The 12,307-nt window shown below is 38.8% G+C and overlaps 1 protein-coding gene across 2 annotated transcripts in view; it reads right to left on the bottom strand.

Moving 5' to 3' along the window:
* Positions 1-12,307, bottom strand: part of TPD52L1 (TPD52 like 1) — a 100,699-nt gene that overhangs the window by 20,441 nt on the left and 67,951 nt on the right. For both annotated transcript variants that reach the window (XM_049654298.1, XM_049654297.1), the window contains exon 3: positions 5,111-5,259. In XM_049654298.1, coding sequence (XP_049510255.1) covers positions 5,111-5,259 — 149 coding nt within the window. The remainder of the gene's footprint in view (positions 1-5,110; positions 5,260-12,307) is intronic.

Genomic DNA, 12,307 nt, shown 5'->3' with positions numbered 1-12,307 from the left:
CTCATTCTCTCACATCAAAATTTTCATCCTATGAGGTGTAGATCTTGTCCCAGAATGGGTAACATGGCACTAACAGCAGGGATTTAATTAATTCAAGGGGAAAATAGATTCTGTTACCAAGCCCCGCCCCCCGCTCCCCCACCCCCCCACCATGTGATTAAGACTTTTCCCCCTCTATCAGCAGCCAAGAAAAGAGGGCAGGAGAAAGGTGCTTTCCTGGAATCGTGTTACTGATATACTCATGCCTTCCACTTAAGGATTGATTCTTCCGTACAAAGTAAGGTTCATATCATTCCTAAGAGTGAGGAATCCATGATCACCCAGATTTATTAAATAATCTCTGAATAACTGTCATCTAGTCCTGCAGCTTTCAATGACATCAACATGCAGATGACTCCGCATGTCCATTTCCGTCCTTGACTCTTCCTCTGAGTTGCCTTCTAGATGTATGCACTTGTTTGTCTATTGGGTATTTCAGTCAGCACACACCAAAACAAAATTCTTGGGTCTCCCCCTCCCTCAGACTTGTTTTCTAGAACAGCATATAGGCCTACAAAGTATCAGAAACTGTCCTGCCTGTTTACAAATATTAACTCCTTGAATTCTTAGTACCTATGAGATAGGTACTAATATGATCTCATTTCACGGATGCAGGGGACCTAGACTGCAATGCAAGCAATTGGAGTCCATAGCCCACAGGCTTGGCCACAATGCTACATGCCCATTGCTGCAAACAGTCCCTATGCTCAACCAGCTGCCCGTGTCAAAGACCTGACAGTCATATTTGATCCCTCTACCTCCCGCATGTCTCAGCCCCAAACCACTGAGAAGTCCCATTGGCCTGGCCTCCAATTCTGTCCCCTTTCTGTTGCTCACTAGCCTCACTGACCTGGATTACTACAACAGTCTCTGAAATGATTTTCCAGTCTCCACAATCTGTATAACACAAAGTTACCAGAGTGATTTTTTTTTTAAAGGTGAATTCGAACAGATCACTTGCTGCTTCAAATCCTCCAGTGGCATCCAAAACCTTGCAATAAGATCCCCCCCTTCTCCACATGGGCTGCGAGGCCCCCGAGATTCCCACCTCAGCCCCTCTCACTACCACACTTTCTTTGGGCTCCTGACATGTACAAAACCGCTTCTTGCCCCAAGGTCTTTGCAGCAAATTTTGTCTCAACCCCAAAGCTCTCCCCTACATCATCACAAGACTAGATCCTTCTAGTCATTCAGGTATTAGCTCAGAGTAACCTCCCAGGACAGGACATCCCTGACCGGGACTCAATCACAGTGCTTCTGCCCTCTCCTCTGGCCCACCACCCTGTGCTGTTTTCATCATAGTACTTCCTGACAGCATCTCCTGTGTTTGCTTTGGTGCTGGTTTCATGCTCTTTTCCATTTCAACACTCTAAGAAGGTTGGAACTTTGTCCATCTTGTTGAATCCTGCATCCCGAGAGCTTAGATTAGCTCCTGGGTAATAATGACTAATAGCAGGCACACGTTAAGACATGTTGGGTAAATGAACTGTCACAACCCCTTTAATGGCTTTCTAGTGGCAGTGGAATAAGAATAGCTCTATTAACAGACACCACAAGGCCCTGTGCACCCCTCTGCCACTTCTCCCTGCTGTGTCAACAACACTAATTAACCAGACTGCTTTCCCAGGGGAGAGGGAGCCTTCTCTCCTTCTGGCCATCACCAGGCTGTGCCTCCCCCAGGAGCTCTTCCTGCCTCTCCCGGCCTGATTAATTTCCCACTCATCCTTCAGAGCTCTGCTGAAGCATCCACCTCTTGCCTTGAAAAACCTTCCTGAGTCCCCAGGCAAGGCTCAAACTCCTGCTCCATACATCCCCATAACACTCTTTTCCTTCATGTCGCTTCTCATACTTACCGTTTAACTGGTTATCTGGAATCACTTGTAAAGTAAACAAACACAAAAACCAAACTGTGTTTCCCTGATAGTCTTTCAACTCCAGAATCCTTGGGAATAAATCTATTCATGCAACAAAAAGCTCGATACTAAGTGTACCGCCTGAGTATAAAACTAATTTGTTTTTCAAACGTGAGAAAATTAGAGACTATATATTCTCCAATGTGGGAAGAGGCTACCCACCCTCCTTGAACTTGCTCACTCTAATTCCATGCCTCAGGACTATTTATTCCCACCCTGCCCCCATCAGAACTAGGGCAGACTTGATGTACCCTCTGGCCAGATATCCACGGCTCCATTCCTCCCTTCGGCAACAGAATGGCCAGAGTTGTCCCATCCCCCGTGAGGTTACCCCACCCTACAGCGTGGTTAGGGAGGCCAAGCAGAAAGATCCTATCTGGGTCTTAAACCCCAGAGGGAAGTTCAGATCAGTGTGACAAGAGGGCCCACAATCAGGAAAATGGAGATCGTTCAGGCTCACTCTGTCAGGGCCATTAACTGGTATAGTGCTACTGAGGGGCAAAGATGGAAGTCAAAACTACTGACAGAGAAGCTCATTTAATTTAGTGCCTAAAATCCATCTATCCTTTACAGGAGACTGTTCATATAGTGTTGCAATATATATTTTAAATTGATAAGCACCAATATGTGGTCTCTTATCTTCTTCCATAATTGTCACCATCGGGTTGGGGAAGGTTAATTTGCCCCTGGAGATAACCTGATGGGCTCCCTGGCTCCATCCTGCCCTACTCTGGGCTGTGCCCTGATGCTGTCTGGATGAGCCCTTGGGGTGCACGAGCATAGGAGTAGATACTAGGCTGTGATAGGGGAAAAAAACATTTGCCTTTACATGGAAACTAGGGGAAGCAAAGTGGAGAATCATCAAGTTCCTTTTAGATGGAACTCTTTATACAAAGGCACTTGCATTAAGGTCTTAGGTCTTAGTTTTCAGTAACCAGCAGACAAAGCTGCCCCCAGCAAAACTGAAGTATCTGTTGTCCATCACTGGTACCTTTTCCTACTGTAGGGCCTATCTCTGTCCAGGAGAAAAGTACCTGCAAAGAAAAAAAATTGATTCCCACTAAAATACTAGGAATGTAATATCTTTACCATGCAATGGATAATGCTATGGAAGAAAATGCATTACATGCAGGCACAAATTTGGGGCTAACATTAGGGATAGGGATAAGAACTGTCTCCACCAGCCTCTACCCCCAACTCACAAAAAGAAGAAAAATTACATCATGAGGTGGGCACTTACTTCCCTTTGATTCAAGAACACCTGGCAAACAAAATATTTTAAATCATTAGAAAAGCACCCAGTAGTTGGATATTTCATGTAATTTTAAAAGTAATCCAATAAAAAGCATGGCTGTAGAATACCTAAATTATTCTGTATCTTGCCTAATATCAGACAAAAAGATAACGGGAAAGCCAAAAACATTTCTGGTGGTCTAGCAGCAGGAGAAACCCACTTCTCCTGTGTGTCTCCTTTGCTCTCAATGACCACCACACTCACAACACATCTGACACCAGATGCATGGTTTTTCCCTCACCAAGCAATTCTGTGACAAGAGCTGGGTGTCCTAAAGTTTAAGACACTACCTACCCGAAGATGGTGTCAGATCCCACAGGTTAAGGGCTCAGTGTCACAACACTGCCTTCTCACTCCCCCATGAGATGCGAATCTAAGTCCATGATATCACCTGTGTGCTTGTGACTGACGGGCTATAAATCGGAGGTTCCCATGACCTCAAGTTGAATTAATTTGCTAGAGTGGTTTACAGAATTCAGGAAAATGGTTTACCTACTAGATTATTGGTTTATTATAGAAGGATATGGGGAAGGCCGGGGTGGCTCAGTCAGTTAAGCATCTGACTCTTGATTTCAGCTCAGGTCATGATCTCATGGTGAGATCGGGCTCTGAGTTGGAACCTGCTTGGGATTCTCTCTCTCCCTCTCTCTGCCCCTCCCCCACTCGTGCTCGCTCTCTCTCTCTCTCTCTCAAAATAAATAAATAAACTTAAAAAAATAAGAGGATATGATAAAGGATATACACAGGGCGAGGTACATGGGGAGGGATGTGTGGCTTCCATGCTCTCTCCTGGTGCACCTCTCCCAGAACCTCCATGTGTTCACCAACCCAGAAGCTCTCTGGATGCTATGTTTTGGGGATTTTTATGGAGGCGCCATCATACAGTCATTAACTCCATTTCCACCCCCTTCTTCCTTCTCTGGAGGATAGTGGATAGCGGATAGCACTGCAAGTCCAAACCTCTAATCATGGCTTGATCTTTGTAGTGACCAGCTCCCTATCCCAGAGCCACCAGGGGTCATCTCATTAGAACAAAGGATACTGCTACCACCATGGAAATTCCAAGGGATTTGGGGACCCTGTGTCAGGAACCAGGGACAGAGAGCAGTATGTATATGTATATATATATATATATATATATATATACATATACACACACACACACACATACATATATATATATATACATACATATATATACATACATATATATGTATATATATGTGTGTATATATATGTATGTATATATATGCATATATATATGCATATATATACATGCATAAAAATATATATATACATATATATGCATATTTATATACATGCATATATATATATTTTTTCTATTATTCTACATGGCCTTAGCCCTCTAAATTTTCCCTAGAGTTAGTAGAGATGAAAAGCACATCCCTAAAATATGAAAAGTACAAGCTTTTCTTTTTAAATTAATGGGCAACAAGTCTGTACTAAAACTGCCAACCATTTGTTACAGAAACTCAAAACCTGTAGTGAATGCCAAATATTCTGGGGAAAAGTCACCTGTCTGCTTAGAATTTTTTGAGAAAACATAAAGAAAAAAATATATTTAACAAATGCTTAAAATATATAAAATAAAGAGAAAAATACAAACCCATAAAAGTCATCTGAGTAAAAATGGAGTTAGGTGAACAGTTTAATTTCATGAAGCTAACTATAGAGTCTGCATCATGCAATATATTTAATGATTATTCATATCTATTTTACTTCTAGAGAAAATATTTTTCCTAGTCATAAGTACCAAATCAGCTGCATAGAAAAAAAAAAACAACAGAAGAGATAAGAGACAGCAAGCTAAGTGATTTCTTAAAAATTCTGTTGATACACTTACGCAGTAGAGGTCTGCACGTCATGCCAGCTTTTGCTGAAGTTCTGTTTTAATTCATTCATCAGGTTCATGCCCAGCTTTTGTTTTATTTCAACCAGATGCCTTTCTTTTGCTGATAAAACTTGCCGTAATGTTGTAATTTCGTCTTCTAGCTATACGTAACAGGGGAAATGGTATGGAAAGACATGAGACCAGCTGAAACATATACATGCAAAAGCTCTTGATGCTCCAGATCAACCCTCTGCACCCTCTTGTTACCAGGCCCATGTTGTCTGAACCAAACACATCTCGTAGAGATGACAGATATCTTAAAATAGAAATAGATTTTTTTCGTTTTAATGATTATAAAAGTTGTAAAAAAGTCATTTGTATGGCAAAATATAAACAAGAAAATAAAAATTACCTGTCATCCACTAAGAAATAACTGACACTTAGTAGATTGGCTTCTCATCTTCCAAATGTTTTTTTTTTTAATATTGTACATAGATATAATTTTTGAACAAAAAACTGGCTTTGTACTGTATGCCTTTTTCTTATAAGCAACTTCTTTTCAACTGTCACTAGTCAGTATTCTGTTTATTTTTTGCCAACTACACATAGCTGCATTGGTGCAGGCACAGATTGGACAGGCATTGTGGTCTGGCCAAACTAGTGCCTCAGAAAGAGAGGAACGAGGGAGGACAGGATGTAGGTAAGAGAGTGATTTGTCTTTTATTTTTTTCAGATAATCTCAGCCCTTTATTTATTTTTTATTTTTATTTAAATTCTAGTTAGTTAACATACAGTGCAGTATTGGCTTCAGGAGTAGAATTCAGTGATTCATCACTTATATACAACACCCAGTGCTCATAACAAGTGCCCCTTTAATACCCATCACCCATCTAGTCCATCCCCCACCAACATCCCTCCATCAACTTTCAGTTTGTTCTCTATCATTACGAGTCTTTTATGGTTTGTTTCCCTCTTTCTTTTTTCCCCCTTCCCATATGTTCATTTGTTTTGTTAAATTTCACATGAGTGAAATCATATATTTGTCTTTCTCTGACGGAGTATTTCGCTCAGTATAATACACTCTAGTTCTGCTCATGTTGTTGCAAATGGTAAGATTTCATTCTTTTTGATTGCCAAGTAATATTCCATTTTATTACACACACACACACACACACACACACACACATGTACATATCACATCTTCTTTATCCATTCATCAGTCTATAGACATTTGGGCTCTTTCCATATTTTGGCTATTGTTGATAGTGCTGCTATAAACATTGGGGTACATGTACCCCTTTGAATCTGTATTTTTGTATCGTTTGGGTAAACACCTAGCAGTGCAATTGTTGGATTGTAAGGTAGTTCTATTTTTAACTTTTTGAGGAAACTCCATAATGTTTTCCAGAGTGGCTGCATTCCCACCAGCAGTGCAAAAGGGTTCCCCCTTAACCACATCCTCACCAATACCTGTTGTTTCTTATGTTGTTAATTTTAGCCATTCTGACAGGTGTGAGGTGGTGTCTCATCATGGTTTTGATTTGTATTTCCCTGATGATGAGTGATGTTGAGCATCTTTTCATGTGTCTCTTAGCCATCTAGATGTCTTTGGAAAAGTGTGTATTCATGTCTTCTGCCCATTTCTTAACTGGATTATTTGTTTTTTGGGTGCTGAGTTTGATAAGTTCTTTAGAGATTTTGGTTACTAACCCTTTATCAGATATGTCATGTGCAAAATGTCCTCCCATTCTTTAGGCTGCCTTTTAGCTTTGTTAATTGTTTCCTACATTGTGCAGAAGGTTTTATCTTGATGAAGTCCCAATAGTTCATTTTTGCTTTTGTTTCCCTTGCCTCCAGCGACATGTCTAGTAAGAAGTTGCTGCGGCTGAGGTCAAAGAGGTTGCTGCCTGCATTCTCCTCTAGGATTTTGATGGTTTCTTGTCTTTCATCTGTTTTGAATTTATTTTTCTGTATGGTGTAAGAAAGTGATCCAGTTTCATTCTTCTGAATGTCAGTGTCCAATTTTCCCAGCACCATTTGTTGAGGAGACAGTTTTCTTCCATTGGATATTCTTTCCTGTTTTGTCGAAGATTTGTTGAACATATAACTGTGGGTCCATTTGTGGGTTTTCTATTCTGTTCCATCAATCTACGTGTCTTTTTTTTTGTGCCAGTACCATGCTGTCTTGATAACTACAGCTTTGTAATACAGCTTAAAGTCTGGAATCGTGATGCCTCCAGCTTTGCTCTTGTTTTTCAGCACTGCTTTGGCTATTTTGGGTCTTTGGTGGTTCCATACATATTTTAGAACTGTTTGCTCTAGCTTTGTGAAAAATTTTGGTGGTATTTTGTTAGAGATTGCATTAAATGTATAGATTGCTTTGGGTAGTATAGACATTTTAACAATGTTTGTGTTGCTTTTCCTTTTTCACAATCTACTGACATATAATTGACGTATAATAAAGCACCCGTCTGTAAGTTTTGACATGTGTGCTACTCTTGTGAACATATCCATCACCGCCAAAAGTTTTCTAGGTCCTCTTTGTAATTTCTCCCTCCCCCTTTTTCCTGCTCCTCCAGGAAGCCACCAGTCTTCCTTTTACTCCACAGTATATACTCATTTTGGCTTTGTTCACTCACTCAATCTATTACTTGAGATTTTTGAGATTTATCCATGTTGCTGCATTATCAATGGTTCTCTTTTTATTGAAGAGTACTATTCAATTGTATGGATATACCACAGTTTGTTACTTATTCACCTGGTGAAGGACATTTGGGTTTGGCCAATGCAAATAAAGCTGCTATGAACATTCACGTACAAGGTTATGTATGGACATATTCCCTCTCTCCCCTGTGTTAGCAGAAGAGCAAATCTGTTCAGCATCATAAAATTGCTCTTGTATACTATGTAAAACATATGGAGACCCTTCAAAAAATTAAAAATAGAACTACCATATGATCCAGCAATTTTACATCTGGGTATTCATCCAAAGAAAATGAAAACATTAACTTAAAAAGATACGTACTCATTGCAGCATTATTTACAATAGCCAAGATATGGAAACAGGCTAAGTGTCCACTGCTAGATGAGTGGATAAAGAAAATGTTATTGTCACACACAAACACACACACACACACACACACACACGAATATTATTCAGCTATAAAAAAGAAGGAAAGGGATACCGGTGTGCAGTCAGGTAAGCATCCTACTCTCGATTTTGGCTCAGGTTCTGATCTCATGGTATGAAGTTTGAGTCTGCTCTGTCAGCACAAAGCCTATTTGGGATTTTCTCTCTCCCTCTCTCTTTGCCCTGGCTCTGCACATGCTCTGCTCTCTCAAAATAAACAAATAAACTTTAAAAAAAAAAAAAAAGAAGGAAATGTTGCCATTTGTGTCACGGATGGACCTTGAGGGCATTATGCTAAGTGAAATGTATCAGACAGAAAAAGATAAATTCCATATGATCTCATTTATATGAGGAATCTAAAAAAATAAACAAAAACAAGCTCATTGATACAGAGAAGAGATTGGTAGTTGCCATAGGTGAAGGGGGTGGGGGGTGAAATGGGTGAAGAAGGTCAAAAGGTACAAACTTACAGTTATAAAATGCGTAAGTCACATACAAAAAACTGCTCCTGCAAATGTAATTTCTAACAGAGCAGTTCTTTAAAATGCCCAGGTTTTAGACAGTGTTGCTATAACCTGTGAAAATCAACTTGAAACCCCATATAGTCTTTGATTCCAATTGTCGTATTTTATTCCAGTGTCATATTTTATAATGTATTGCCTTGGTAATATTGCTTCAATTTACATCATTGTTTTCTGAAAAGTATAAATAATTATGACTTTCTTTGTGAAACCAGAAGAGAACTATTAGTACTTCCTTAGTGTCCCACATGTACATAGGTCCTAAAAAGCCTGACATTTTTACTAGATTTCTTATTTTGAAAAAATGTGGCAGCTGTGCCCCATTTACATTCAAAGTATAGTTCCGCTTCTGACCACAAACCACATCACTGACACGATCAGTCATCTTGCAAATGTGTTCCTTGGGTTACCAAAGACATAGCTGCTAGAAAAGAATCTCAAGAAAGAAAAGTAGTTTCGCAAATATTAGTCTTTTTTCTAGTGCAAAGGAAGATTTTACCCCAATAGTGGACAGACTGGAATAGCGTTGTGACGCTTCTTAGACACTAGTAATCACTTAAGCAAAATAGGCAAAGTTCTAAGAAGCATCTTAAATACAGTAGTAGAAAAGAACAATCTCTTGGAGTTTTTAATATTAGCAAATGCCCTAGTAACCCAGTACTATTCGTTTTTTTATGTTTACGGAACAGTTTTCTAATGCTCATGGAAATCTTCCTGAAATGAATTACATATTCTGTAAACATGTTATAATCAGTAGCACCCTGTCTTTTCTTGATGAGCAGGTCTTCAGTAATGCAGATATATACTCATTACGGCAAAAGGAATCTACTCAGGGACCAGAAAAGGGGGTCATGCTTTTAGTCTTCCCGTTAAATGAGAACATATGGTTATTTTAAAATTAAACCCTCTATTCTTCCGCTATCATGTCATATTTTACTTTGTCATTTTTGTCAGTGTATCCTCCTGCATTTAATCTGTGGCCTAATATTTCCCAAGGCTGTATCTCTAGCTCTCTTTACATAGAAAATGCCTGGGTTTCATGTCAGTCTTTTATTCTGTTAAAAGACCTGCTTTCTTTTGCGTAAATAATGTCTTGAATGACTGAAATTATTGGGAGTCTTGTGCTTTTTTTGATGCACTGGGTATTACCATAGTTTCCTATGTGATAAAAATAATGGGACAATTTTTAACCGGCAGAATAAAATGACAGATGTAGAGAAACCTCCTATCTATGGGACCCTAGAAATTTATTCAAAATTAGCGGGGGGGCAGTAGGAGACTCATTAGTTATTTGGGAGAGGGAAGTAAGGGATTCATAGTTTTCTAATGAAATCCTTGATCCCAAAAAAGGGATAGGGAGAAATACTGAAGTGACCAATTTACCAAGCACCAACCTAAAGAAAGAACAATGAAGTCCCATGCCTAATATTTTAAACATGGAAGTACACATTAAAAGGCATTTGTAAGATAGAGACTCCTAATGATGGAGACATGAACTTGGTTACTCAGGTCTACTCTCAGGTTCTTTAATGAAATTCTCGTATATTCAATAAAATGCTAAGATTCACACTGCTTGAAACTTTCAGTATATTTATCAGTGATTCAATGTATGCCAAAAACTCTATAAGCAAATCCAGAAATTGAAAAAATACATAATCTTAAATTGTATTAGCTTGCAAGAATGAAAAATGAGAACCACATCTCTTTCCACAGAGCAGAGTTCTGCCCCACGGCAAAGCCTTTAATCACAAATATTTTAAATGATGCTCAGGGTGAGATTCTACCCTTCCTTTGACTAATGAGATTTTTTGGTCTAGTTACACCAATGGTTCTCAATTTCAGTTTACATAAAAGTCACTCATAGGGAATATTTAAAATGCAGATTCTAGATGTATGCCCCTTTTAATGTGCTAAGATCCTGATATCTTCAATTTGGTAGGGCCAGGCTACACCCACATGCATTATTTAATAAGCACTCCCAGATACTCTGATGAGGTAGTATGGAAACCCTATAGGTACCTCTGTAAGCCATGTCAAATTCCTTTTGGAATGAGGTGGAGTGCAGGTAAATCATTAAAGTACTTATTAATTTTAATTTTAATTTTAAATTAATCATTTTTATTAGAAACTAATAGTCTGGTTCGTTGGTTTCTTCACTTCCTAGAAGATCTCCTTGTAGGACAAATATTTATGCTTAGATATTTAAACTTGATTCTTTAAGAATTAACAGGCACACAACAAGTGTTGGTGAGGATGTAGCAAAATTGGAACCCTGTACATTGCTGGTGGGGATGTAAAATGGCTCAGCCACTGTGGAAAACAGTCTGGTAGTATCTTAAAAAGTTAAACATAATATAAACAAATACATGTATATACCTGTTCATAATAGCACCATTCACAATAGCCAGATATGAAAACAGGCGACATACCCATCAAAGGATGAATAGATAAATTGCAGTACACACAAAAAATGGAATATTATTCTGCCATAAAAAAGGAATGAAGTATTGACACATGCTACAACATGGGTGAACCTCAGAAACATTAGGCTAAGTGAAAGAAGCCAGACCCAAAGTAGGTATATGAAATATACAGAATATTAAATCCACAGATATAGAATGCAGATGGGGAAATGGGAATTAACTGCTTAATGAGCATGGGGTTTCTTTTTTGCAGTGTTAAAAATGTCCTGGAACTAGATAGAGGTGGTAGTTACACAACATCATAAGTATACTAAATGCATTGAACTGTTCACTTTAAAACAGTTAATTTTATATTAAAATAGTGAATTTTATACCTCGATAAAATTTGCAAAAAAATATAAATTAATCTGAATTAGCTAATGAATTACTTCAATATGAAATTTATGTTAGAAGACTGAAAATTTACCTTCCTATTTTATTTGCTAGATTACATAAAATATCTAACTTACATTGAGACAAAGAAATATTTTCATAAACTACTGAATCATCAGTATGATGTTTAGGAATAAGAGTTTCTGAACTCTTGTATATACTGTTTGAAGGCCAGCCTCCTCTCCTCTCCTGGCCAGTCCTGCCTTTGGCTAACGGTCTTAAAGAATTAAGATTAAAATCCAGATACTACTTGAGAGAGTGCAAAGGTTATTTTTATATGTCAACTTGACTGGCCATGGGATGCCCAGACATTTGGTCAAACATTATGCTGAGTGTGCCTGTGAGGGTGTTGCTGCATAAGATTAATTACTGAACTGGTAGACTGAGTAGAGGAGACTGCCTTCTCAGAGTGGGTGGGCCTCATCAAATCAGTGGAAGGCCTAAATAAAACAAAAAGGCTGACCCTCCCTCAGTTAACAGGGATTCTCTTTGCCTGGCTGCATTTAAGATGGGACTTTTTTTTTTCTTCCTTCAGATTTAAACTGTAATATTGGCTTATCAGCTCTTGTTAGGCCTCAAGCCTTGAGACTGAACTACACCATCTGCTCCCCTAGGTCTCTAGCTTGTTGACGGTAGATCCTGTGACTTGTCAGATTCCATAATCTCATCAGCAAATTCCTTGTAACAAATCTTTTTCCATATA

The sequence above is a fragment of the Panthera uncia genome, assembly GCF_023721935.1.
Source record: "Panthera uncia isolate 11264 chromosome B2 unlocalized genomic scaffold, Puncia_PCG_1.0 HiC_scaffold_24, whole genome shotgun sequence".
NCBI classification, from domain to species: Eukaryota; Metazoa; Chordata; class Mammalia; order Carnivora; family Felidae; genus Panthera; species Panthera uncia.
Note: the sequence above shows the minus strand (reverse complement) of the source record. Positions and strands in the feature narration are given on the sequence as shown.